Source organism: Oncorhynchus masou, chromosome 5 (assembly GCF_036934945.1).
Source record: "Oncorhynchus masou masou isolate Uvic2021 chromosome 5, UVic_Omas_1.1, whole genome shotgun sequence".
NCBI classification, from domain to species: domain Eukaryota; kingdom Metazoa; phylum Chordata; class Actinopteri; order Salmoniformes; family Salmonidae; genus Oncorhynchus; species Oncorhynchus masou.
Window position 1 is genome coordinate 44,347,600 of NC_088216.1, and position 26,773 is coordinate 44,374,372.

The 26,773-nt window shown below is 42.0% G+C and overlaps 1 protein-coding gene across 3 annotated transcripts in view; it reads right to left on the minus strand.

Moving 5' to 3' along the window:
- The window catches only part of slc2a9l2 (solute carrier family 2 member 9, like 2), a 227,922-nt gene that overhangs the window by 11,629 nt on the left and 189,520 nt on the right, over positions 1-26,773 (minus strand). For all 3 annotated transcript variants that reach the window (XM_064965635.1, XM_064965636.1, XM_064965634.1), the window contains one exon: positions 21,390-21,517. In XM_064965635.1, coding sequence (XP_064821707.1) covers positions 21,390-21,517 — 128 coding nt within the window. The remainder of the gene's footprint in view (positions 1-21,389; positions 21,518-26,773) is intronic.

The following is a 26,773-nucleotide window of genomic DNA, read 5'->3' on the forward strand; positions in this document are numbered from 1 at the left end:
TGTCCAGACATACTGTAGGGATTTGCTTGAGCGCAAGTTAACTGAAGTCAGTAGCGTTTGCTGTCATTGGACAAATTATACTGACCAAAAATATAAACGCAATATGCAACAATTAAAAATATTTTACAGAGTTACAGTTCAATTAAGGAAATCAGTCAATTGAAATACATTAATTAAGCCTTAATCTATAGATTTCACATGACTGGGAATACAGATATGCATCTGTTGGTCACAGCTACCTTAGAAAAAAAGGGAGGGGCGTGGATAAAAAAACAGTCAGTATCTGGTGTGATCACCATTTACACCTCAAGTCAAATTAAATCACATTTTATTTGTCACATGTGCCAAATACAACAGGTGAAGTACAGTATCTTACAGTGAAATGCTTACTTTCAAGCCTTTAACCAACAATGCGGTTTTAAGAAAAAAAGAGTTAAGAACGTATTTCCTAAAATAAGTAAAACATTAAAAAATTAAATGTAAGAAAAATAACAATTAATTAAGGAGCAACAATAAAATAACTGTAGCAATGCTATATACAGGGGGTACCGGTACAGCGTCATGTGAGGGGGCACCGGTTAGTCGCGGTAAAATGTACATATAGGTAGAGGAAAAGTGACTATGTATGGATAATAAACAGAGAGTAGCAGTAGTGTACAAATGGGGGTGGGGTGCACAATGCAAATAGTACAGGTAGACATTTGATTAGCTGTTCAGGAGTCTTATGGCTTTGGGGTAGAAGCTGTTAAGGAGCCTTTTGGACCTAGACTTGGCGTGTGGTAGCAGAGAGAACAGTCTATGACTATGGTGGCTGGAGTCTTTTGGGCCTTCCTTTGACACTGCCTGGTATAGAGGTCCTGAATGGCAGGAAGCTTGGTGAACTGGGCCGTTCACACTACCCTCTGTAGTGCCTTGCGGTCGGAGGCTGAGCATTTGCCATACCAGGCGGTGATGCAACCAGTCAGGATACTCTCGATGGTGCGGCTGTGGAACTTCTTGAGAATCTGAGGACCCCTGACAAATTTGTTCAGTCTACTGAGAAGGAACAGGCATTGTCATGCCCAACTGTCTTGGTGTGTTTTGACCATGATAGTTTTTTGGTGATGTGGACACCAAGGAACTTGAAGCTCTCAATCTGTTCGACTACAGCCCTGTCGATGAGAATTGTGGTGTGCTTTGTCCTCCTTCTTCTGTAATCCTCAATCATCTTATTTGTCTTGATCACGTTGAGGGAGAGGTTGTTATCCTGGCACCAGACTGCCAGGTCTCTGACCTCCTCCCTATAGGCTGTCTCATTGTTGCTATCTATCCTTACCACCTGGGGGCAGCCCGCCAGGAAGTCCAGGATCCAGTTGCAGAGGGAGGTGTTTAGTCCCAGGGTCCTTAGCTTGGTGATGAACTTTGAGGGAACTATGGTGTTGAATGCTGAGCTGTAGTCAATGAAAAGCATTCTCATATATGTGTTCCCTTTGTCCAGGTGGGAAAGGGCAGTGTGGAGTGCAATAGAGATTGTATCATCTGTGGATCTGTTGGGGCGGTATGCAAATTGGAGTGGGTATAGGCTTCCTGAGGTAATGGTGTTGATGTGAGCCATGACCAGCCTTTCAAAGCACTTGATGGCTGCAGACGTCAGTGCTATGGGTCGATAGTCATTTAGGCAGGTTACCTTGGTGTTCTTGGGCACAGGGACAATGGTGGTCTGCTTGAAACATGTTGGAATTACAGACTCGGTCAGGACAGGTTGAAAATGTCAGTGAAGACACTTGCCAGGTGGTCAGCGCATGCTTGGAGCACACGTCCGTCTGGCCCTGCGGCCTTGTGAATGTTGACCTATTTAAAGGTGTTACTCACATAAGCTATGGGGAGCGTGATCACACAGTCGTCCAGAACAGCTGATGCTCTCCCGCATGCTTCAGTGTTGCTGGCCTCGGAGCGAGCATAGAGAATATTTAGCTCGTCTGATAGGCTCGTGTCACTGGGCAGCTCGCGACTGTGCATCCCTTTGTAGTCCAAAAATGTTTGCAAGCCCTGCCAAATCCGACGAGCGTCGGAGCTGGTGTAGTACGATTCAATCTTAGTCCTATGTTGACGCTTTGGTTTGTCTTACGGCATAGCAGGATTTCTTATAAGTGTCCGGTTTAGAGTCTTGTTCCTTGAAAGTGGCAGCTCTACCATTTAGCTTAGTGCGGATGTTGCCTATAATCCATTGCTTCTGGTTGGAGTATGTACGTATGGCCACTGTTGGGACGTCGTTGTTGATGCACTTATTGTTGAAGCCCGTGACTGATGTGGTATACTCTTCAATGCCATCGGAATCCTGGAACATATTCCAGTCTGTGCTAGCAAAACTGTCCTGTAGCTTAGCATCTGCGTCATTTGACCACTTCCTTATTGAGCGAGTCACTGGTACTTCCTGCTTTAGTGTTTGCTTGTAAGCAGTAATCAGGAGGATAGAGTTATAGTCAGATTTGCTTGTTTGCATAGAGTTGATCAGGCTGTTGATTGTGGCCTGTGGAATGTTGTCCAACTCCTCTTCAATGGCAGTGCGAAGTTGCTGGATATTGGCAGGAACTGTTACACGCTGTCGTATATGTCGACCCAGAGCATCACAAACATGCTCAATGGGTGACATGTCTGGTCAGTTTGCAGGCCATGGAAGAACTGGGACATTTTCAGCTTCCAGGAATTTTGTAGAGATCCTTGCTGATAAATGGCACGACAATGGGCCTCATGATCTCATCACGGTATCTCTGTGCATTCAAATTCCCATTGATAAAATGCAATTGTGTTCGTTGTCTGTAGCTTATACCTGCCCATACCATAATCCAACTACCACCATGCGGCACTCTGTTTACAACGTTGACATCAACAAACCGCTCGCCCACACAACGCCATACACGTGGTCTGCGGTTGGGAGGCCGGTTGGATGTACTGCCAAATTCTCTAAAACGAATTTGGAGGCAGCTTACGGTACATAAATTAACATTCAATTCTCTAGCAACAGCTTTGGTGGACATTCCTGCAGTCAGCATGCCAATTGCACACTCCCTCAAATATGTGACATAGTGTTGTGTGACAAAACTGTACATTTTAGAGTGGCCTTTTATTGTCCCCAGCACACCTGTGTAATGATCATGTTGTTTAATCAGGTTCTTGATATGCCACACATGTCAGGTGGATGGATTATCTCGTCAAAGGAGAAATGCTCACTTACAGGGATGTAAACAAATTTGTTCACAAAATTTGAGAGAAATAAACCTTTTTTGCGTATGGAACATTTCTGGGATCTTTTATTTCAGCTCATGAAACCAATACTTCACATGTTGCGTTTATATTTTTGTTCAGTGTACATCTGTTTCACTTGCATCAAAAAATAAAAACATGCAAAACAGGTAATTATGCAGCAGGGCAGGAGTTGTGAGCGGTTGGGACAGACACGCAAGAGAATATAAGATCAATGTTCCGCCGTTTCCACCAAAGAAAATGGTCGGCAGCCAACCGGGCAATCCGTCTCTGACATAGTCGGGGAAACACTCTGATTGAAATAAATTAAGAATTAAGGGTTCTATTCAATCAGATCCACATAGCAGTTGTTTTGGCGGTATCGGAGTTGGAACTGCATTAGAGCTGTTAGAGCTGCGGCTCCTGGCATTATACATAAAGCGGACATTGCCTTTGGCTGCACAGAGTCGCATTAAGATAAATCCCATGCAGCCTTGTTTACAAGTTTGAACACTGGAATGTGAAACGTAACCTACACCTCGATTAGGATGATAAAAATACTCATTATTTAGTTGAATGATTTTTCAATTTGAGCATAATTATTTAGCCTAAACTTTCTCATTCTGAACTTCTAAAATGAGTGGGGCAGGTATGGCTTTGTGACAATGATTGCAAGACCAGCTGCTCACCGGTTTGACAGCTCCAACGCAGTTCACCCTCCAACACATCCGCTACGCGGCTGTCTGCTATCGCTGGTTGACTGCTATCGCTGGTTGACTCTTGATCTGATTGAATCGAGGTCTAAATGTTTATTTTTGCATGGCACATTACATCACTTTTGCCTCCTTTAAATTTGTTTAACTTGAACGGATATTTTGCTCCACAGCTCTCCCTGTGTTGTGACAGCAGGCCAATGAGTCACCTCATCACAATAGTAAAACAGCCGGACATCTCCATGGCAAGACAGTATTCTCCTGACAGCACAGCTGACATTTCTCAGCGACACTACAGTCCTGTCCAGGTTTCAGACTTTCAAAATTGTTGTCATCTTCCCAAGCCTGGAGCAGAAAGTATGACAAAAATTGTAGTTAGGAATCAGACCACCAAAACATCACGGTTTTGGTTTGACAATTGAATTGACTGAGCCCCTGTTCAGGTTTCAGTTCCGCAATTTTTGTCATCTTCATCACCTTCCCAAAGGTGGATGCCACCTTCCCAGTGGTATACAACCCTGCATACCACTGCTGGCTTGCTTCTGAAGCTAAGCAAAGTTGGTCCTGGTCAGTTCCTGGATTTGAGACCAGATGCTGCTGGAAGTGGTGTTGGAGGGCCAGTAGGAGGCACTCTTTCCTCTGGTCTAAAAAAAAATATCCCAACACTGTCCTGTGTAGGGTGCCGTCTTTCGGATGGGACGTTAAACGGGTGTCCTGACTCTCTGAGGTCATTAAAGATCCCATGGCACTTATCGTAAGAGTAGGGGTGTTAATGCCGGTGTCCTGGCTAAAGTCCCAATCTGGCCTTCAAACCATCACGGTCACCTAATAATCCCCAGTTTACAATTGGCTCATTACTCCCCTCCTCTCACCTGTAACTATTCCCCAAGTCGTTACTGCAAATGAGACCGTGTTCTCAGTCAACTTACCTGGTAAAATAACAGATAAATAAATAAAAAAGACTTGAGCAGAATGATGAATAATTTAGCTAGATTACGCTTTCCGCATTTGACAGATTGTGTGTGAGTGAGCCCCTGTTCAGGTCTGAGTTCTGGAATTTGTGTTATCTTCCCATAGCCTTTGTGTTTGGATGACAAGTAGCTAGACAAATATCAGAAAGGAGGGGGAGAAGGGCCGACTGACCCTGTCAAAGGTGACCCATCACACGGGGACATGGTGTGTTTCATTTATTTATTTAGGGGGTAGATCAGCTTTAATATTGCAGATAGATTGTGGCTTCTATCAATGTAGTTGTCTGCATCATAGGGTGTTGATGTGACTGGTGTTATATTGACAGACAGCGGGTTGCTGGGTCCAGGTGCCAGCGAGTGCCCAGTGAGTCAGCGTGAGAGCATGTCAGCCCACCCCTACCCCCGAGTACTGACTAACGTACCCAGCCGTCACAGCTTTATTTTTAGGTCCCTGCATGCGTTTCTGCTGAAAATAAACCTCTGTCATTTCCCCTCCCCCACCGCACCCAGTGTCTTGTGTAATTTCCCTCTCTCTCTTCCCTATTTATCTATTCTTCACTCTCTATACCCCCCCTCTCTAACTGCATGTCTATACCGCTTTAATGTCTTCCCTCTCTGTCTCATCCACTCAACTCATCCCTCTACAGTAGCTCTCTATCATCTAGCAGTGTTGTAGCCCCTATATCTCACTCTACTCTACATTAAATCTCTACACAGAGGTCCTTATTCCCTGTCTTTCACCTACTCATCATCTCTCTCCCAGTCTGCCTTCCCTGCTCTGCCTCTGGTTTCCACTGAAGTGACACTGTGTCAAAGGTGTCTGGGGAGAGAGAAGTGTACAGTAATTAGTGCACACTGTGGAGCCCTTGACATCTACCAAATTAGGTTACCTCGTTAGGCTGAGTCGACCCGGGTCATTCTCCTGATTCGCACAAATGACGGCTGATGGTGGACATTTATGGATATTTATTTTTATCAGGATATGGCTGACAACGTTAGACTTTTTCTGCTTTCATGTTTTTTTTATTGGCTAAAAGCCAACAATTAGCAGATAATGGAAACGCTGAACTTTAGCTCGGAGTTAGCTTTCACCTCCATTATGCAGAGCGACAATGGTGTAGACTGCAACAGTGGATTTCGGAGACCTTGCGGGGCTGCGGCGAGAGCAGGGTGCACGTTTGACGGAAGGTCACTTCACATCATCGGTATGTTGAATGTGTCGCCGGTGGCAGCTCTTTGTGCTTAATCTTCGAGGGGGAGTTTTTGTTCAAAACTTTACATTTGGCTCTCTGAGTCAACCTTCCAAGGCCCATCTGACTTATTTTGTTCAATATCTTCCATGATTAAAACTCACAGGTGCCAGTGAATGGGACAGCACCTTCTACTTCTCCCTGCTGTTTTGCAATGAGATTCGTGTAAATCCAAGACACACACATACTGAAATATACAACCACACTCAGACACACACACACACCCACGTGCAGATGCATTCACACACACAATAACAAAGTGAAATCCTTCGGATCCCCTGTTTGCACTCACACAGAGACACAAGCATTCACACATGCTCAGACAGAACAAGACACACATCAATTAAACAAAGTTAAATAAGATTACAACCTCTAGCACGTAATGCAATAGAATGATACAATCTTATACATTTTCAACATTATAGTAATTGATTCTACACTACTCGATGCAACACAACTGTTTGGGGGGTGGCCAGCATCTCAGTGTTTGCTGAATCACTCATCACTCATACTGTGAGTCGTCCCTCACTGGATTCTCCTCCCTGTAACTGAATGACTAATAACGAAATGTAGTGGCTCAATATTGAAGATGGAGTCTTGCACAGAGGACATGTCTGGATCTGATAATGAGTCATAAATAAATACGTAATTTATTGTTTGAGAATTAAACAGCTAGGATTTGCCAGTGCGCGCGCGCGCACACACACACACACGCCCACACACACACACACTTCCCATAAGACTGGAGACAACTATGTTTGAATGAACGAGTTGCTTATTGATAACCCACTGCCCATAGAAAGGAGACATGGGATGAGAGAATAATTTAGCACTGTGTAATACAGGCTTGGCAAGACAGAATTTGAAGCTGAAAAAGGTAAAATTAATTAAGGTTAGAGATGTCCTTTGAAGAGATCGACGCTGCCTTCATACCCCTTGACTTATTCCACATTTTGTGGTGTTACAGCAGGGATGGGCAATTGGCAGCCCAGCTGGCAGCTCAGCTACGCAGACCCACGAGCCACTGCAGCCCCTCATGATGGGGATCCCACCCACATCAAAGTTCCCCATCCTGTTAAAATAATGTATGTGAGTACAACAGAACTGATATGGCAGGTGAAAACCTGAGAAAAATCCATCCAGGAAGTGGGATTTTTTTATGTTTGTAGTTTTCCATTGACTGCCTATACAGTATCCACTGACTTAGGACTCAGAATGCACTTCCTATGGCTATTGTCCGGTTGAAATATTATTGATTATTATGACTAAAAACAACTTGAGGATTGATTATAAACATTGCTTGACATGTTTCTACGAACTTTACTGATACTATTTGGATTTTTCGTCTGCCTTTTGTGACCGCCTTGGAGCCATTGGATTACTGAACAAAATGTGCCAACAAAACTGAGGTTTTTGGATATAAAGAGGGACTTTATCGAACAAAAAAAACATTTATTGGGTAACTAGGAGAAATGTGAGTGCAACCATATGAAGATCATCAAAGGTAAGTGATTCATTTTATCGCTATTTCTGACTTTTGTTACTCCTCTACATGGCTGGTTACTGTTTGTAATGTTTTGTGTACTTGGGCGCTGTCCTCAGATGATCGCATGGTATGCTTTTGCCGTAAAGCCTTTTTGAAATCTGACACAACGGTTGGATTAACAAGAAGTTAATCTTTAAGCCGATGTATTACACTTGTATGTTTTACACATTTTTATTATAAGTATTTCTGTTTTTGAATTTGGCGCTCTGTAATTTCACCGGATGTTGGCCACATACCCTAGAGAGGTTTTAAATAGATTTTTTCTCTCACCCATAACCCCCTTTTTTGCAAATGTATTGACAATTACATACAGAAATATGTCATTTACATAAGTATTCACACAACTAACTCAATTCATGTTAGAATCACCCTGGGTAGCGACTACAGCTGTGAGTATTTCTGTGTAGAGTACGTCTCTAAGAGCTTTGCACACCTGGATTGTACAATATTTGCAAATTATTCTTTGTAAAATTCATCAGTCTTTTCAAGTCTAGATTTTCAAGCCGATTTAAGTCAAAACTGTAACTAAGCTATTCAGAAACATTCACTGTGATCTTGATAAGCAACTCCCATGTATATTTGGCCTTGTGTTTTAGGTTACTGTACTACTGAAGGGTGAATTCATCTCCCAGTGTCTGGTGGAAAGCAGACTGAACGAGGTTTTCCATTCTGACCCCAAAATAACACTTCTCAGATTTAGCCCTTGGTTCACTCCAAACCTAACTGCCCTCGACCAGCACAAAAACATCCTGTGGCGTACTGCATTAGCATCGAATAGCCCCCGTGATGGTCTAAAAAAATATCCCAATACCCCAGGGCACTGCCCTGTGTCATGACGTTGTCCTCTTTGGGTATAGCAAGCTCATCCCCCTCTCCCTGCCTCCCCCTTGCCTCCTTCAACTAGGCTGCTGTGGTCAGAGGTCATAAATTCCTGAGAAGACCTCATGGACACACAGTTATGGAGAGTCGTTTTTCATGGAGACAAAGGAAATCCTTCCACCTCACAGAACTTCAGCTTCATGTTCCGGAGAAAGTGTAAAAGATCGGCGAAGAATCCAGCTACGAACTGGTCCGTTTGTCACAACTTGGGAAGCTCATGGGAGACGGTGTGGCCACATTACCATAACGCTGTTTATATAATAGCCCCAGATATAAGGTTTACATCTAATTGTTGTGTAAGATGAATGAGTGAGTATGATACTGTTTACACAATTTGACAATGTGATTTTGGACTGTTTAATGAAGGAAAACTCAAAAAGGGAATTGGATTTGAACTAAATCAGAGGACTGCCCCTGAGCCCAGTTAGGGTCAGACATCCTGGGACAGCCCTTTTCTGCCATTCCGAATAAAACCCAACTTTGAGAAATTATCACCAGACCGAGCTTACCTCAATTACGAGATGGCTAAAGGTTGCAGACCATTGCTGAATCTTTTAACCATACCACTTGGTCTGTCTGTAAACAATCTGTCTGTAAACAATTGTTGGAAAAACAACTTATGTCATGCACAAAGTATGCCAAAACTATAGCTTGTTAACAGGAAATTTGTGGAGTGGTTGAAAAACGAGTTTTAATGATGCCAACCTAAGTGTATGTAAACTTCCGACTTCAACTGTACCTGATATTTGTGGAAAAGTCACTCTGATTTACTCTTTAGTCATATCCTGTTTACATAATCGCTTATGCCCTTGCCTACACCTAGTGACCAGTTTTTATTTATTTATCATGTGAACAAAACATGTTTTTTTTTGGGGGGGGGGGGGGGGTGATCGGAAAGCCAGACAAAATCAAACGGACCTATTTATATAAAGAATATGAATTCAGAGGGCAGAAATGATTCAATATTAAAGTATTAGACCTCTCACCAAAGGCTTCAGTCACAGCTTGTCCCAAATTGAGGATTAGCTGATAACTAAGAAACAAACATTCTGGATGATTTAGAGAATCTGGAACTATTTATTGATCAGCATTTTGATATGCTCGAAAAATAAACGGATACATCGAAGCAAACAAGAAGACCTTTCCTCGAGTTCTGCGTGCGAAACTGAAGGGAAGCTGCCATCTAAAATGCCAAATTTAACATTGGGAGGGGGACGTTTTTATAACTATGTCTCCAGAAGATAGAGCAATGCTTAAACTGCAATGCAGTTTAAAAAACTGGATCTATTGCCTGGGCTACTGGGGGAAGTTGAGGCCTTAAAAACAAGAATCGATTACAGTAATAAAATGATGGAAGAAATACGAGCGGAAAATAAGACACTACAGAGAGGCTACGGTATGAAGTGCAGAAGTATAAAGTGCAGAAGTATGAAAAATAATTTTATTATAATGGGAATAAGGGAGGATGAAAACAAGAACTATCAGTCAACGAAGGAAGAGGTCAAGGTGTTTATGAAACGTAATCCCAAGATGACAGACGAACAGATGGAAACAATTGCTTTTCAAAGGGCTCACATTTTCGATGGCAGAGCAGAGGGAAGGACCCATCCGCTTGTAGCTATGCTAACCCACTATAAAATAAAAATTGCCTTGTTACAACAGGGTAGGGAATTGAAGAACACCCCATTGTCTATTAATGAACTATTTCCCCATCAACTAGTGGAGATAACGTGCCCTGTAGCCCACTTTCAAAAGGCCCCAAGCAGAGAAGCAGAATGTTTGTGTCGTGGTCGATAAATGATATGTAAACAACGAAATGTTCAAGGACTCAAAGAATACAACATGGCTGTGGGTGATAGCTACTTCCTGTTGAAGTAGTTCCTGATACATATTTGTACCATATTACACAGTACAAATACGGATTAATTTTTTTCTTACAAAAACATTTTGTAAACTTTTATTTAAAAAAATGTTCATGCAGTATGGTACTGTGGACTTAAAATAAGGTTGGACTTATGGTAATGCAGAATGGGTATGATGAACTTATCCTTTTTCTATTTAGGCAATATGCAACTGGACTATATGGACGTAATATCAGGTTTTGATTTAGGGGAAGGCAAAGATGGGTAAAGTTGACCTTTTTTCTTATTTACTTATTTAATTTGAAGATTGTACATTAGTTTTTTTTAGTTGGATATGATATGGCCTAATTGTAGAGGTCGTTATATTATCACTTAAAAGCTGTTATATAGTGCAGCAATTGTTGGCCGATGTGAATTGGAACAATTAGCTTTTAAGATAAAATGTAATAAATATGAATAGATTTATTATAGGGCTAGGATAAAGGATGATATCATTAAAAACCTGCCTAGGTTCTCTATTGGAATAGGCCTATACAATCCTAAACTAATTGGTGTTATTACTCCTTTAAATTTTAAAAATAAATCTCAATATAAAAAATGTAAAGGATGATTATTGTTCAGACACAAATGGATTAGGTATTGTCAACAGGGTTGTTGTTTCTATTAGTGTGTGGCGGGCTGGTTAACACCGGGATAAACTGATTAAAGTTAACGGTATAACTAACACACTAACTGGCTTATGGAAGTACTTCTCTAAGAGGGAGAGAGGTATATTATATATTTCTATATGAGCTATTCATGCTACCTTTTATATTCTTGATCCTAATGATATAGGCCTAGGTGTAAAACAGCCGAGGTGATAGAGCAACGACCCTGGAATAAAAAACAAAATGTGTATGGGTGTAGAGAGTTGGTTTTACAGGTTTACTCGCTCTGTTTTGCCACTGCTGCATGTATTCTTGGCTGTCGTACCATGGCTGTGTCAGAGTCAATTATAAGTTAATCTTGGGTATTCCTTTATGCGCAGTGTGATGCCTAAGACACATTTTTACTTGCAGTCATTAGCGGCCATTAGAATCTATGTTCCTTTTTCCATTCTTTTTTTGTCAGAATACAACAGGATATAATGAGGACTACATTAAATATGTCTTGCATGTAATGGACATTAAAAAAAGGATGTCTTCCGATATATTTAGCTTGTTTTCTCTCATATTTTTTTTTCTTCAAACAATTGAATCCAATGAACTGAGCAGGCTGGGCTGACATGCTTATAGCCTTGCCTGGACGTTCTAAATATGAGCATGAATTAAAAATATTGATGTTATTATTTATATTAATATTACTGTTTATTTTTTTATGACTGTTCTTTCCTTGTTCTTTGGTTAGATATTTATGTTATCATGGGACTGCCCATATTTCCCTCCGGTCAACGGCAATTTGCGGCCAAGGGTTTGCCTTAGGACGCAAAGGTGCGTCATGAGTCAGGGAGATGGTCTGATGGTCGTAGTGACAACAGACCTAGATATGGGGGGAGGTTTTAGTGGGTGGAATATTACAACAATTGGAGGATTACAAAGTTGCAGCTACAGTATGCTTAACAGTGCAAATTATCATGGCACAGCTATGGACACTTAATCATCATGGTGCTTTTTAATGTTAAGTATACAAACATTGGTCGTGGTAAGTATAATTGAAACCTGGGTATCATTATGGTAAATGGGTAAAATAAGTAAAGCCAGTTATAATTGTAATGGCTCAGCAGATCATAAAAAAGATACATTTCTACATGGCTAAAAGAGAAATAATATAATACAGTGGGGCATAAAAGGTATTTAGTCAGCCACCAATTGTGCAAGTTCTCCCACTTAAAAAGATGAGAGGCCTGTAATTGTCATCATAGGTACACTTCAACTGTGACAGACAAAAAGAGAAAAACAAATCCAGAAAATCACATTGTAGGATTTGTAATGAATTTATTTGCAAATTATGGTGGAAAGTAAGTATTTGGTCAACAACAAACAAGCATGTTTTCTGGCTCTCACAGACCTGTAACTTCTTCTTTAAGAGGCTCCTCTGTCCTCCACTCGTTACCTGTATTAATGGCACCTGTTTGAACTTGTTATCAGTATAAAAGACACCTGTCCACAACCTCAAACAGTCACACTCCAAACTCCACTATGGCCAAGACCAAAGAGCTGTCAAAGGACACCAGAAACAAAATTGTAGACCTGCACCAAGCTGGGAAGACTGAATCTGCAATAGGTAAGCAGCTTGGTTTGAAGAAATCAACTGTGGGAGCAATTATTAGGAAATGGAAGACATACAAGACCACTGATAATCTCCCTCGATCTGGGGCTCCACGCAAGATCTCACCCCGTGGGGTCAAAATGATCACAAGAACGGTGAGCAAAAATCCCAGAACCACACGGGGGGACCTAGTGAATGACCTGCATAGAGCTGGGACCAAAGTAACAAAGCCTACCATCAGAAACACACTACGCTGCCAGGGACTCAAATCCTGCAGTGCCAGACATGTAAAAACTCAACTCGTCGTGTTTGGAAGACAAAGAATACTGAGTTGCATCCAAAGAACACCATACCTACTGTGAAGCATGGGGGTGGAAACATCATGCTTTGGGGCTGTTTATCTGCAAAGGGACCAGGGCGACTGATCTGTGTAAAGGAAAGAATGAATGGGGCCATGTATCGTGAGGTTTTGAGTGAAAACCTCCTTCCATCAGCCAGGGCATTGAAGATGAAACGTGGCTGGGTCTTTCAGCATGACAATGATCCCAAACACACCGCCGGGCAACAAAGGAGTTGCTTCGTAAGAAGCATTTCAAGGTCCTGGAGTGGACTAGCCAGTCTCCAGATCTCAACCCCATAGAAAATCTTTGGAGGGAGTTGAAAGTCCATGTTGCTCAGCAACAGCCCCAAAACATCACTGCTCTAGAGGAGATCTGCATGGAGGAATGGGCCAACATACCAGTAACAGTGTGTGAAAATCTTGTGAAGACTTACAGAAAACGTTTGACCTCTGTCATTGCCAACAAAGGGTATATAACAAAGTATTGAGATAAACCTTTGTTATTTACCAAATACTTATTTTCCACCATAATTTGCAAATAAATTCATTAAAAATCCAATAATGTGATTTTCTGGATTTTTCTTCCTCTCATTTTGTCTGTCATAGTTGAAGTGTACCTATGTTGAAAATTACAGGTCTCTCTCATCTTTATAAGTGGGAGAACTTGCACAATTGGTGGCTGACTAAATAATTTTTTGCCCCACTGTATCTATTGTTTAAAGGAAACTCATTCTACAGATATAGATGAGGTTGGGTGGAAAAAGGACTGGGAGGGAGAAATTATTGTCATGGGCAAAGAAACTCAAAAGGGCTGATTATACTAATTAATAGACATTTTGATACGATTGTGCTACCTGTGCAAACAGATCCGCAAGGAAGATGGATTATTTTAAATATGCTATTGGACGAAAAACAGATCCGGCTAACTAATCTATATGGGCAAAATAATGATGATCCACACTTCTTCGAAAATATATATAATAACTTCTTATGGCTGCAGGGGCAGTATTGAGTAGCTTGGATGAAAATATGCCCATTGTAAACGGCCAGATCCTCAGTCTCAGTTGCTAATATATGCATATTATTATTAGTATTGGATAGAAAACACTCTAAAGTTTCCAAAACTGTCAAAATATTGTCTGTGAGTATAACAGAACTGATATTGCAAGCGAAACCCCGAGGAAAATCAAACCAGGAAGTGGCTTCTATTTTGAAAACTCCATGTTCCATAGCCTCCCATTGCTCCATTTAAAGGGAAATAAACCTTTTCCTTTTCCTATCACTTCCTCTAGGTGTCAACAGTCTTCAGACATAGTTTCAGGCTTTTATTTTGAAAAAATGAGCCAGAAAGATAACATTGCGTCAAGTGGTCGCATGAGTTTTGTTCGCGCAACAGAGTTTGGACAGCCATTGCTTTTCCCTCTCCTACTGATAAAGACATTTGCGGTTGATATATTATCGCTTATATATTTTAAAAACAACCTGAGGATTGATTATAAAAAACATTTGACATGTTTCTGTGGACATTATGGAAACTATTTGGAATTTGTCTGCGTTGTTGTGACCACTCTTTTCTGTGGATATCTGAACATAACGCGCCAAACAAACGGAGGTATTTTGGATCTAAAAATAATCTTTATGGAACAAAAGGAACATTTATTGTGTAACTGGGAGTCTCGTGAGTGAAAACATCCAAAAATCATCAAAGGTAAACGATTAATTTGATTGCTTTTCTGATTTTTGTGACCAAGCTACTTGATGCTAAGTGTACTTAATGTTTTGTTGAGCGATCAATAAACTTACACAAACGCTTGGATTGCGTTCGCTGTAAAGTATATTTTCAAAATCTGACACGACAGGTGGATTAAAACCTAATTATGACAAATGTATCATACGTGTACCATTACGAATGGGATGTTTAAAAAAATAAACTCCCCATCCCGGATTTTTATAAATAGGCTCAGTGTTTACACTACCTTGTAATTTAAAATCCAAAAAAAATGAAAATAATGAGGTATACATACTCAAAAAATATAAATGAACTTACCAAAATGTATTTCAATAGAAATTTAGCAAAAATAGATAAAGATTCTACAACCATGGAGAGGTAAATACTTATCTATTTATGAACCATAGAAATTGATTAATTTGTGTACCTACCAAAGTTTAGCATAGCATTTTGGATGGCATGTGCCACCTCCAGATGATTTTTTAAAATTCATATAACCAAAATAAATAAAATCATTTACCTTTGAATGTTAAGCTTCAAAATTTTCAATGTGGAGACTATTTATATAATGAATAGTGTTTCCTGAAAGCGTCTGTGTTAAATATTACAGCTTTAAACCTCTCACTAACAGCTTCACTCATACATAAATTATCACCTAAACCCAAAATTTTCCAGGATTATTAAGAAATCGCAAATCATTTGTTCAAAAATTGTTTGGAATTCAGTCCTCAATGTGTTTTTTCACATATCACCCTTCATTGAACAAGCAATAATACAAAGCTGGTTACAATTTTGCTTTCCCCTGTATCGCATGGAAAAATATTACAACAAACATTATGGTTAAAATCAAATATACTGATTAATTTAAAAAGGGCAAGTGGAAAAGTGAGAAATATGGAACTTGTTTGTCTCAATCTTCCAATGATCTGCCCACAAATTAGAGCATGAAGACTGCAGACACGTTGAGAAACAAGGTGATGAAAGGGTTGACTCAAACTCCTTTGCATTCACAGCCATAAAGGAGACCATGGAAAACAGAGCCTCAAAAATCCTTGTCATTTCCTGGATGCCATCATCTTGTTTTGCCTGAAAAAGCTAGAAATCATGGTGAATAGAATATCTTTGTATTTCTGGACACGATGAAGACAGTTTTCTTTCGAACGGTAGCAATTATATGCATAGTCGGGCATCTTTTTGTGACAAAATATCTTGTTTAAAACGGGATTTTTCATCCAAAAATGAAATAGTCGCCCCCATAGATGTAAGAGGTTAAAAAAATATATATTTTTATAAATACGTGTTTACTACACCACTGGTGTGTAACCCCCAGGGCTCTGTTCTAAAATACACCAAGTCACTTGGCTCTGTCATAACCTCACATGGTCTCTCCTATCATTGCAAAAAATATAAATGAACTTACCAAAATCTTTTCAATTCCCCCTTTAGACCAAATAGATAAAGATTCTACAACCATGGAGAGGTAAATACTTGTCTATTTATGGAAATATCACATTGATTAACTCTTTGGACCTACCATAGTTTACTTACATACGGATGGCACTGCCACCTCCAGATGACTCGTTTTTTAAAATTCATATGAGCAAAATATATTTCATTTTATTTGGAATGTTAAGCTAGACAAAATTAAATGTGCCTATTTATATAATGAATATGAGTTTGCGGGGCTAACATTCTTAAATATTACAGCTTTAAACCTCTCACTAACAGCTTCACTCATACCTAAATTATACTTAAACCCAAAATGGTTCTCCAGTAGATTATTAAGAAAGGCAAATCCTTTGTTCAAAAATTGTCTTCTCATTTCCGACTATGAAATTTTGTTAAAGTATCACCCTTTCCTAAACAAGCAATAATACAAAGCTGGTTACAATTTTATTTTTATTTATTTATTTATTTTATTTTTATCCCCCAGAAAAGATAGAACAAATATTACAACAAACGTTATGGTTAAAATCAAATATACTGATTAATTTTTTTAAAAATTGGCAAGTGGAAAAGAGAGAAGATATGGAACTTGTTTGTCTGCCATATTTTAAAAGATCCAAATTAGAGCATGACAGACGTAGGTTTACCACGTTGAGAAATAAGGCGATGAAAGAAATCAGACAGTCAAACTTTTTTTATGAACATAATTGGTGAAGCAAAGGGAAATTCTAAACTGATCTGGGAGAATCTAAAAACGTTAACAGGGAAAGACCACAGTAACACTGCAAAAAGACTAGAAATCATGGTGAATAACAATCTAAAATAATTGTTACCCTGATGAAGACAGCTTGGCTGTCAAAACGTTGGTATTAAATTTTTGCATCTGAGCTCCAAGAGTGTGCGGCTCTCTTTTATTTTCAAATAACAATCTAACACAGGATGCAGTCGAAATAGCAATAGCCTTCAATTCCTACTTTATTGACTCTGTCAGGGTACTGACACAGAAACCCTCCACTGGTTTATTGGGCTCAGTGCTAGTAAATGATGCTCATCCTGTCTTCATCATAAGGGAGGTTGTTCACAGGTGAACAAGGTGATTAGCTTACTAAAGAACTCTAAAGCCAATGATGTGTTTGGGCTGGACTCTACCTTTCTTAAAAACTACAAAGAGTCACTCATTGGCCCCATTACTAAGGTCACCAACACATCTATTGGTCTCTGGGTGTTTCCAAGGGTATGGAAGTCGGCCATAATAACGGCCATCTTTAAATCAGGCGACCCTGCTGACGTGAGTAACTACAGGCCCATTAGTATACTACCTGTGGTGTCAAAGGTTGTTGAAAAGTGTGTAGCAGAACAACTGATTGCCCACCTCAACAACAGCCCCTTCACATTACACTCCATGCAGTTTGGCTTCAGAGCGAAACACTCCACAGAAACGGCCAACTGCTTTCTTCTGGAAAATGTGAAGTCCAAGATGGACAAAGGGGTCGTTGTTGGGGCTATGTTTCTGGACCTAAGGAAGGCTTTTGATACTGTTAACCATGAGATTCTCATCATAAAATTGTCCAAGTTCAACTTTTCCCCTGATGCCTTGAGATGGATGAAATCATACCTTGAAGGCAGAACTCAGTGTGTCAGAGTGAGCAATGAGCTGTTGCCCACTCTTAACTATGATGTGGGCATGCCCCAAGGGTCAATACTGGGGCCCCTCTTGTTCAGCCTGTACATTAATGATCTGCCTTCTGTCTGTACTGGGTCTGAAATTCAAATGTATACAGATGATACAGTGATATATATGCATGGAAAGAGCAAACAAGCTGCACAAGAACTCACTACTGTAATGGTCCAGGTTGGTCCAGGTTACAAAGTGGCTCAGTGACTCGTGTTTGCATCTCAATGTGGAAAAAACTGTTTGCATGTTCTTCACAAAGAAGGCAACAGATGCTACTGAGCCAGATGTCTATGTGTCAGGGGAGAAGTTCCAGGTGGAATCTGATTTTAAGTACATTGGCATCATACTTGATTCCAACATCTCTTTTAAAAAGCATGTGAAAAAGGTAATTCAAATAACCAAATTCAACCTAGATAATTTACGATTTACACTAAATTGTTTGACTACAGAGGTAGCAAAACTGTACTTAAAATCTATGATACTCCCCCACTTAACATACTGCATGACTAGTTGGGCCCAAGCTTGCTGTACAACATTAAGACCTATGCAATACACCGATGCATGTCTTGTATTCAAGATCCTAAATGGCCTGGCTCCCCCTCCACTCCGTATTTTTGTTAAACAGAAAACCCAAACATATGGCAGAAGATCCACAAGGTCTGCCATGAGAGGTGACTGTAATAGTTCCCTTAACTCTTGATACTCCCCATCCCGGATCCGGGATCGTGAATACAGCCTCAGGCTCATTAGCATAACGCAACGTTAACGATTTCTGAAAATCGCAAATAAGATGAAAATAATGCGCCTGCTCTCAAGCTTAGCCTTTTCTTAACAACACTGTCATCTCAGATTTTCAAAATATGCTTTTGAACCATAGCAATTCACTAATTTGTGTAAGAGTATGCTAAGCTAGCTTAGCATTTTCAGTAGCATTTAGCACGCAACATTTACACAAAAACCAGATAACCAAATAAATAAAATCATTTACCTTTGAAGAGTTTCGGATGTTTTCAATGAGGAGACTCTCAGTTACATAGCAAATGTTCAGTTTTTCCTGAAAGAATCTTTGTGTAGGAGAAATCGCTCCGTTTTGTACATCACATTTGGCTACCGAAACGAACCGAAAATTCAGTCACCTACAACGTCAAACTTTTTCCGAATTAACTCCATAATATCGACCGAAACATGGCAAACGTTGTTTGGAATCAATCCTCAAGGTGTTTTTCACATATCTCTTTATTGATATATCGTTCGTGGAAGCCTGCTTTCTTCTCTGAATTCCATGGAAAAATACTTGCAGCTGAGATTTGCGCACCAATTTCGGCGCAGGACACCGGGCGGACACCTGGTAAATGTGGTCTCTTATGGTCAATCTTCCAATGATATGCCTACAAATACGTCTGCAGACACCTTGGGGAAACTGCAGACATTCCTCTGGGAGACAATGGAAAACGGAGCCTCAAAAATCCTGCTGAGGTAAATGTGGTCTCTTATGGTCAATCTTCCAATGATATGCCTACAAATACGTCGCAATGCTGCAGACACCTTGGGGAAACGGCAGAAAGGGCAGGCTCATTCCTCTCGCATATAAGGAGACAATGGAAAACGGAGCCTCAAAAATCCTGCTGATTTCCTGGATGCCGTTTCATCTTGGTTTTGCCTGTAGCTCACGTTCTAGGGCACGCACAGAGAATATCTTTGCAGTTCTGGAAACGTCAGAGTGTTTTCTTTCCAAAGCTATCAATTATATGCATAGTCGAGCATCTTTTTGTGACAAAATATTGCGCTTAAAACGGGCACGTCTTTTTATCCAAAAATGATATAGCGCCCCCAGAGTTTCAAGAGGTTAAGGAAAAGCGCCTTTAGTAAATCCGTTTTCTCTGTGAGATCTTCACATGACTGGAATACACTGCCATCAGACACACATAACTGCACCACATATCACACGTTCACAAAATGCTTGAAGACATGGCTAAAGGTCAATCAGATTTGTGAACATGGTCCCTAGCTGTGTGTTGCTGCTTTCCATGTCTGTTGTCTGTAACTTGTGAGGTGTGGAAACACTTTGTTGCTTTTATGAATTTTGTCTTGCTGCTTTTTGTTCTATGTTGCTCTGTCTGTATGCTACGTCTTGCTTGTCCTATGTTGCTCTGTCTGTATGCTATGTCTTGCTTGTCCTATGTTGCTATTGTCTATATTGTAATTGTTTTTAATAACCTGCCCACGGACTGCGGTTGAAAATTAGCTGGCTGATTAAAACCGGCACTTTTACTGAAACGTTGATTAATGTGCACTGTCCCTGTAAAAATAAAATAAACTCAAACTCAAAGATCCAAATTGGCTGAAAGGAACTGTCAAAAATAGAAAATATACCAGTTTCACTTGAGGACAAAAATGTTGACAGTTGCGCCATAGAGGTTGCAAAATAAACAGGAAGAGATTTTTGACGTGCAAATTCCATGGCATATGGTTCATGGCATCGTGAGGAAGAACAATTATGTTGATATATTGAAGCAACATCTAAAGACATCAGTCAGGAAGTAAAAGCTTGGTCGCAAATTCCAAATGGACAATGACCTTCCAAATGGACAATGACCCCAAGCATACTTCGAAAGTTGTGTCAAAATGGCCTATGGACAACAAGGACAACAAAGTCAAGGTATTGGAGTGGACATCACAAAGCCCTGACCTCAATCCCATAGAACATTTGTGGGCAGAACTGAAAAAGTGTGTGCGAGCAAGGAGGCCTACAAACCTGACTCAGTTACACCAGCTCTGTCAGGAGGAATGGGCTAAAATTCACTCAATTTATTGTGGGAAGCTTGTGAAAGGCTACCCAAAATGTTTGACCCAAGTTAAACAATTGAAAGGCAATGCTACCAAATACTAATTGAGTGTATGTAAACTTCTGACCCACTGGGAATGTGATGAAAGAAATAAAAGCTGAAAGAAATCATCCTCTCTAGTATTATTCTGACATTTCACATACTTAAAATGAAGTGGTGATCCTAACTGACCTAAGACAGGGAATTTTTTACTTGGATTAAATGTCAGGAATTGTGAAAAACTGAGTTTAGATGTACTTGGCTAAGGTGTATGAAAACTTCCGACTTCAACTGTACATTTAATTTAATTTGATTGAATGTACTCTGCGCCAGCACATCAACAAAAGAGACACAGAGAGAGAGAGAGAGAAAGAGAGAGAGAGAGAGGACAGAAGAGTAAGAAAAGAACTGCAGTGAATGTTTCTGGGAGTAGAAGGAGAACAGAATAGAAGAGACATTGTTGCTGCGCTGCCTGGGGCTGTGGGAGCTGTGTATGAAATAAAACAGTGCCCTGCAATTTCAGGAAATGTTCCAACGTAAGAATATAATAGTCTATTCTTTCTGACACCATTATACTATTTTATTGGAACACACACAGCATGTGCACATTCTGATAGTGCTGGTAAGCGCATAGCCACACATTTGAAGATATGCACACACAGCCAATCACACACACACACTCACTTGCATGAACGGGAACAAAAGTCCGACTGCGAAGTTGGCGACCCAGTTGACGATCCCTGCGATCATGAAGGCTGCGGGTCGGTACGACTGCTCAAACAGCTCTCCGGTCAGTACAAAGGGGATGCCACCTGAGAGAGAAGAAAAGAACAGAAACACACAGTTCGTCAACAATCAATTCTCAGAGTCTGTCCTAAAATGGACACCGTATTGGTCAGATTAATCCAAATAGACCTGGGTCAAATATATATACTTTGAAATACATGAGATGCTCCTGATTTAGCTTGCCCGATATAATGGAACCAATGGAATGTTACAGGTACAATTAATCATCATCACTAGCACAGCCCCTGTACCATTGCACACATTCTATTAGGGTCTGGGGACATTGATAGGCAAACAGCCGTGTCCTGTTTGGACCAAAAGTTGACAGCTTGATTTGGCAGATCAAAAGCTAGACACAGGGAATTTATCATCGTGACAGCAGGTATTTTCTATTGATCAATGTCTATGTTTGTACTCTAGCTATACTAAACATGGACTCATTAGATTATGTCAGAAATAGTGAGTTATATTAGTTAGTTACACAATGAGGTCCAAAAGTATTGTGACACATTTGTTGTGGTTTTGGCTTTACTCTAGAACTCCTTGTTCATAGAACCCATTTTAGGGAACCAATAATTCACTTACATGTACATTAGTCAAAAGTTTAATATTTGGGGCCTCCTGAGTGATACAGCGGTCTAAGGCACTGCATCGCAGTGCTAGAGGCGTCACTACAGGCCCAGGTTCGATCCCGGGCTGTATCAGAACTGGTCGTGTTTGGAAGTCCTACAGAGCGGCGCACAATTGGCCCAGCATTGTCCAGGCTCGGGGAGGGTTTGGCCGGGGGATCATTGCGCTCTAGTGACTCCCTGTGGCGGGCCGGGTGCCTGCAGGCTGAACGTGAGCACCTGCAGGCTGACCTCGGGTCGTCTGGTGAACGGTGTTTCCTCTGACACATTGGTGCGGCTGGCTTCCGGGTTAAGCGGGCGGGTGTTAAGAAGCACCGTTTGGCGGGTCATGTTTCGGAGGACGCATGACTCAACCTTTGCCTCCCGAGGCCGTTGGGGAGTTGCAGCGATGAGACAAGATTGAAATTGGAGAGAGAAAAAGGATGCTGCCATGACTATGGATAATCATGAATGAATCATAAATAATCATATGTGAGAAAGTTAGGGGCATGACTATCATACTGTACCTCCCAAAAAATGCTAACATCCCGTTATTGGTAATAGTGGGAGGTTAGCATGTCTTGGGAAATGTGTCACTGTTTAAATCATTTTGAACCTCACTGTGTGTCACCTATGGTGGCTATGGTAAAAACGTTGACATAAAAACAAAAGGACACCATTTCAACCCACACAACAAAATCTCCGAGCTGTTCACTATATTTATGTCATGGACACAAATACTGAAAATGGCCCAAGATGACCCTGTTAGAATAGTCTGGAGACAAAAACAAGAAGGCCCATTGCAGAATTTAAGGTTTTTCATATCCTTTTCACACAGACACCTCACACACACAAACACACATTTACAGTGGTTGCTCAATTAGTTGTCTTATTAAAAAACATGAATAGTAACCACGCTGCATTTTGGTCCTCCGATCCTTCTCGCCTCTCCTCTTCAGATGAAGAGGAGGACGACCGTGACAGAATCACCCACCACAACAGGACCAAGCGGCGTGGTGACAGGCAGCGGCAGCAGGAGCAGCGCAAGGAGGACTGGACAAGGGAGGATGAGTTGGACGGTAAAGGACCCTGGGCACAGCCAGGAGAATATCGCCGCCCCAAGGAAGAGCTGGAGGCGGAAAAGCGGAGAGGCGCTGGTATGAGGAGGCAGCACGGCGGCATGGATGGAAGCCCGAGAGTCAGCCCCAAAAATGTATTGGGTGGGGGCACAGAGGAAGTGTGGCAAAGCCAGGTAGGAGACCTGCGGCAACTTCCTGTGCTTACCGGGGGGCGAGAGAGACCGGGCAGGCACCGTGTTATGCTGTGAAGCGCACGGTGTCCCCAGTCCGGGTGCATAGCCCGGTGCGGTACATACCAGCTCCGCGTATCGGCCGGGCTAGAGTGGGCATCGAGCCAAGTGCCATGAAGCCGGCTCTACGCATCTGGTCTCCAGTGCATCTCCTTGGGCCAGCTTACATGGCACCAGCCTTGCGCATGGTGTTCCCGGTTCGCCTGCATAGCCCAGTGCGGGCTATTCCACCTCACCGCACTGGCAGGGTGACCGGGAGCATTCAACCAGGTAAGGTTGGGCAGGCTCGGTGCTCAAGAGCTCCAGTGCGCCTGCACGGCCCGGTCTATCCGGTACCACCTCCACGCACCAGCCCTCCGGTGGCAGCCCCCCGCACCGGGCTGTCTCTCCGTCTCATCCCTACAGCTGCTCCCGCCTGTCCGGCGCTGCTGGAGTCTCCCGCCTGTCCGGCGCTGCCGGAGTCTGAGGCGCCAGAGCGGCGCTGCCGGAGTCTGAAGCGCCAGAGCCCCTCAGCCCAGAGGCGCCAGAGTCCCTCAGCCCAGAGGCGCCAGAGCCCCCGCCCCCTGTCCCGAGCTGCCAGAGCCTCCGCCCCTCTGTCCCGAGCTGCCAGAGCCTCCGCCCCTCTGTCCCGAGCTGCCAGAGCTTCCTCCCCTGTCCCGAGCTGCCAGAGCTTCCGCCCTCTGTCCCGAGCTGCTAGAGCCCCCGCCCCTCTGTCCCGAGCTGCCAGAGCTTCCGCCCCTCTGTCCCGAGCTGCCAGAGCTTCCGCCCCTCTGTCCCGAGCTGCCAGAGCTTCCGCCCCTCTGTCCCGAGCTGCCAGAGCTTCCGCCCCTCTGTCCCGAGCTGCCAGAGCTTCCACCTCCTGAGCTGCCCCTCAGTCCAGTGGGGTCATTTAGAAGGGTTGCCGTGGTTAGGAGGCCACGGAAGCGGACAATGGGGCGGAGTAAGACTATGGTGAAGTGGGGGCCACGTCCAGAACCAGAGCCGCCACCGCGGACAGATGCCCACCCAGACCCTCCCCAATAGGTTCAGGTTTTGCGGCCGGAGTCCGCACCTTGGGGGGGGGGTTACTGTCACACTGAGTGGGCATTCTATGTTGTGTGTCAAGTTTGTCCGTTTCTGTGTTTGGCCTAGTATGGTTCTCAATCAGAGGCAGGTGTCATTAGTTGTCTCTGATTGAGAATCATACTTAGGTAGCCTGGGTTTCACTGTGTGTTTGTGGGTGTTTGTTTCCGTGTCTGTGTTTTTCACCACACGGTACTGTTTTGGGTTTCGTTCATTCCACATTTATTGTTTTTGTATTCAGTTGTTCATGTGTACATTTTCGTATTAAAAGAACCATGGACACTTACCACACCGCATATTGGTCCTCCGATCCTTATCACCTCTACTCTTCGGAAGAAGAGGAGGAAATCCCTTACACACAGTGTCCTTAGCTTTCACAACCGTGTGATTCGGTTCAACCGGCTCTCAGCTGCACAACATACACGGAACAAATAATATGAACGCAACATGTAAAATGTTGGTCCCACGTTTCATGATCTGAAATACAATATTACAGAAATTTTCCACATGCACAAAAAGCTTATTTCTCTCAAATTTGGTGCACAAATTTGTTTACATCCCTGTTAGTGAGTATTTCTCCTTTGCCAAGATAATCCATCCACCTGACAGGTGTGGCATATCAAGAAGCTGATTAAACAACATTATAATTACACAGGTGCACCTTGTGCTGGGGACAATAAAAGGCCACTCTAAAATGTAGAGTTTTGTCACACAACACAATGCAACAAATGTCTCAAGTTTTGAGGGAGCATGCAATTGGGATGCTGACTGCAGGAAAGTCCACCAGAGCTGTAGCCAGATAATTTAATGTTAATTTCTCTACCATAAGCTGCCTCCAACATCGTTTTAGAGAATTTGGCAGTACATCTAACCGGCCTCACAACTGCAGACCATGTGTATGGGGTTGTGTGTGTGAGCGATTTGCTGATGTCAACGTTGTGAACAGAGTGCTCCATGTTGGAGCACTGGGGTTATGGTATGGGCAGGCATACATTAAGCTACGAACAATGAACACAATTGCATTACCGATAGCAATTGTGAATACTGTGACAAGATATCTGTGATTGGGCCTAATTTATTTATTTAAATTGACGGATTTCCTCAAATGTGACTCATTTCAGGAAACTAGGCATATGTCGCTTGTCACTACTTTACAGGAGAGTCATTTGAACTTAAACTTCTTTTTTTAGCAAAATGCGCTTTTTGTCAGAAATGCCTTCTGAAACGTGAACTTTCATGTACCTTAACAACAAACTTGTATGCCATCTGTAAATACAAATGCAATTGTTAAATTATGAGCCTAGTTGGTTTAGCCACAGAAAAAGTCAGGAACCTTCCAGCCTAACCACGATTGGCTGAGATAATGGGTGGGTTGGACATGTTGAGAGATGAGTTCAGATTGGTCTGCCATATAACTTGAGTTGGTTAGTATGTGTAGTTAATACTTTCTAATGCAGCTTTTTTTAAAGGTATCACGTAGCAGAACTGCAAATGCGTTTCTCTCCACTTTCTGGAGAACCGAGTTTTGAAATCAGTGGAATGCACGGTGGAATTAGTGTATGATAGCTAAGGAGATGAAAAAAATTCTGCCGTTTGATTGCAAATACGCAGAGGGAGTCGAAAAGAGAACGCACAGAAGGCTGTTGTATAAAACACCTGCCTCTTACATCTTCAAACTAAGGTAACCATGGCATCCGTGACAGAGAGTGAGAAGCATCCATCCATGTATACAGGTAAGATAGTCTAGTCAGAAAGGTGTTTTAATTTCAAGTTAAAGCGTACTGTTAGCTAGCTAGCTAACGATACCTGGCTGGCTCACTAGCTAACGTTACATGTATGATCTGTGTAGTAAAATTATCTCAGAGCCATTTGTATTGCTAGTTATAGCCTAATTTTAGCTAGCTAGCTAACATTGAACCCGGTTGGGTAGCTACCTGCAGATTCATGCAGAGTAGTAGCGTTATGAGTTGGGATTTTGGTTAATTGTTTAGCTAGATAGCTAGCTACATGTCTAAACAAAAGACTCCACTGTGCAAGTAACCATTTCAATAGAATGTTCATGAAGTCACTGCGACAACTGTCGATAGACATAGCTGGCAAATTTGTTCTGGCTATCTACTCCGATTTCAGAGTACTCGTCCGAGTGTGCCAGAGTGCAGAATAACTGACGAATTTATGAACGCTCAACACCTGTTGAATATGGCCGCTATCAGTAAACGCTGGCAAAATAGCGTAATTAAATTGTTGCCAGCAACACAGTTGCAGTCACCAACGCTCTGGATAAAATAAAAACAGCCTAACCA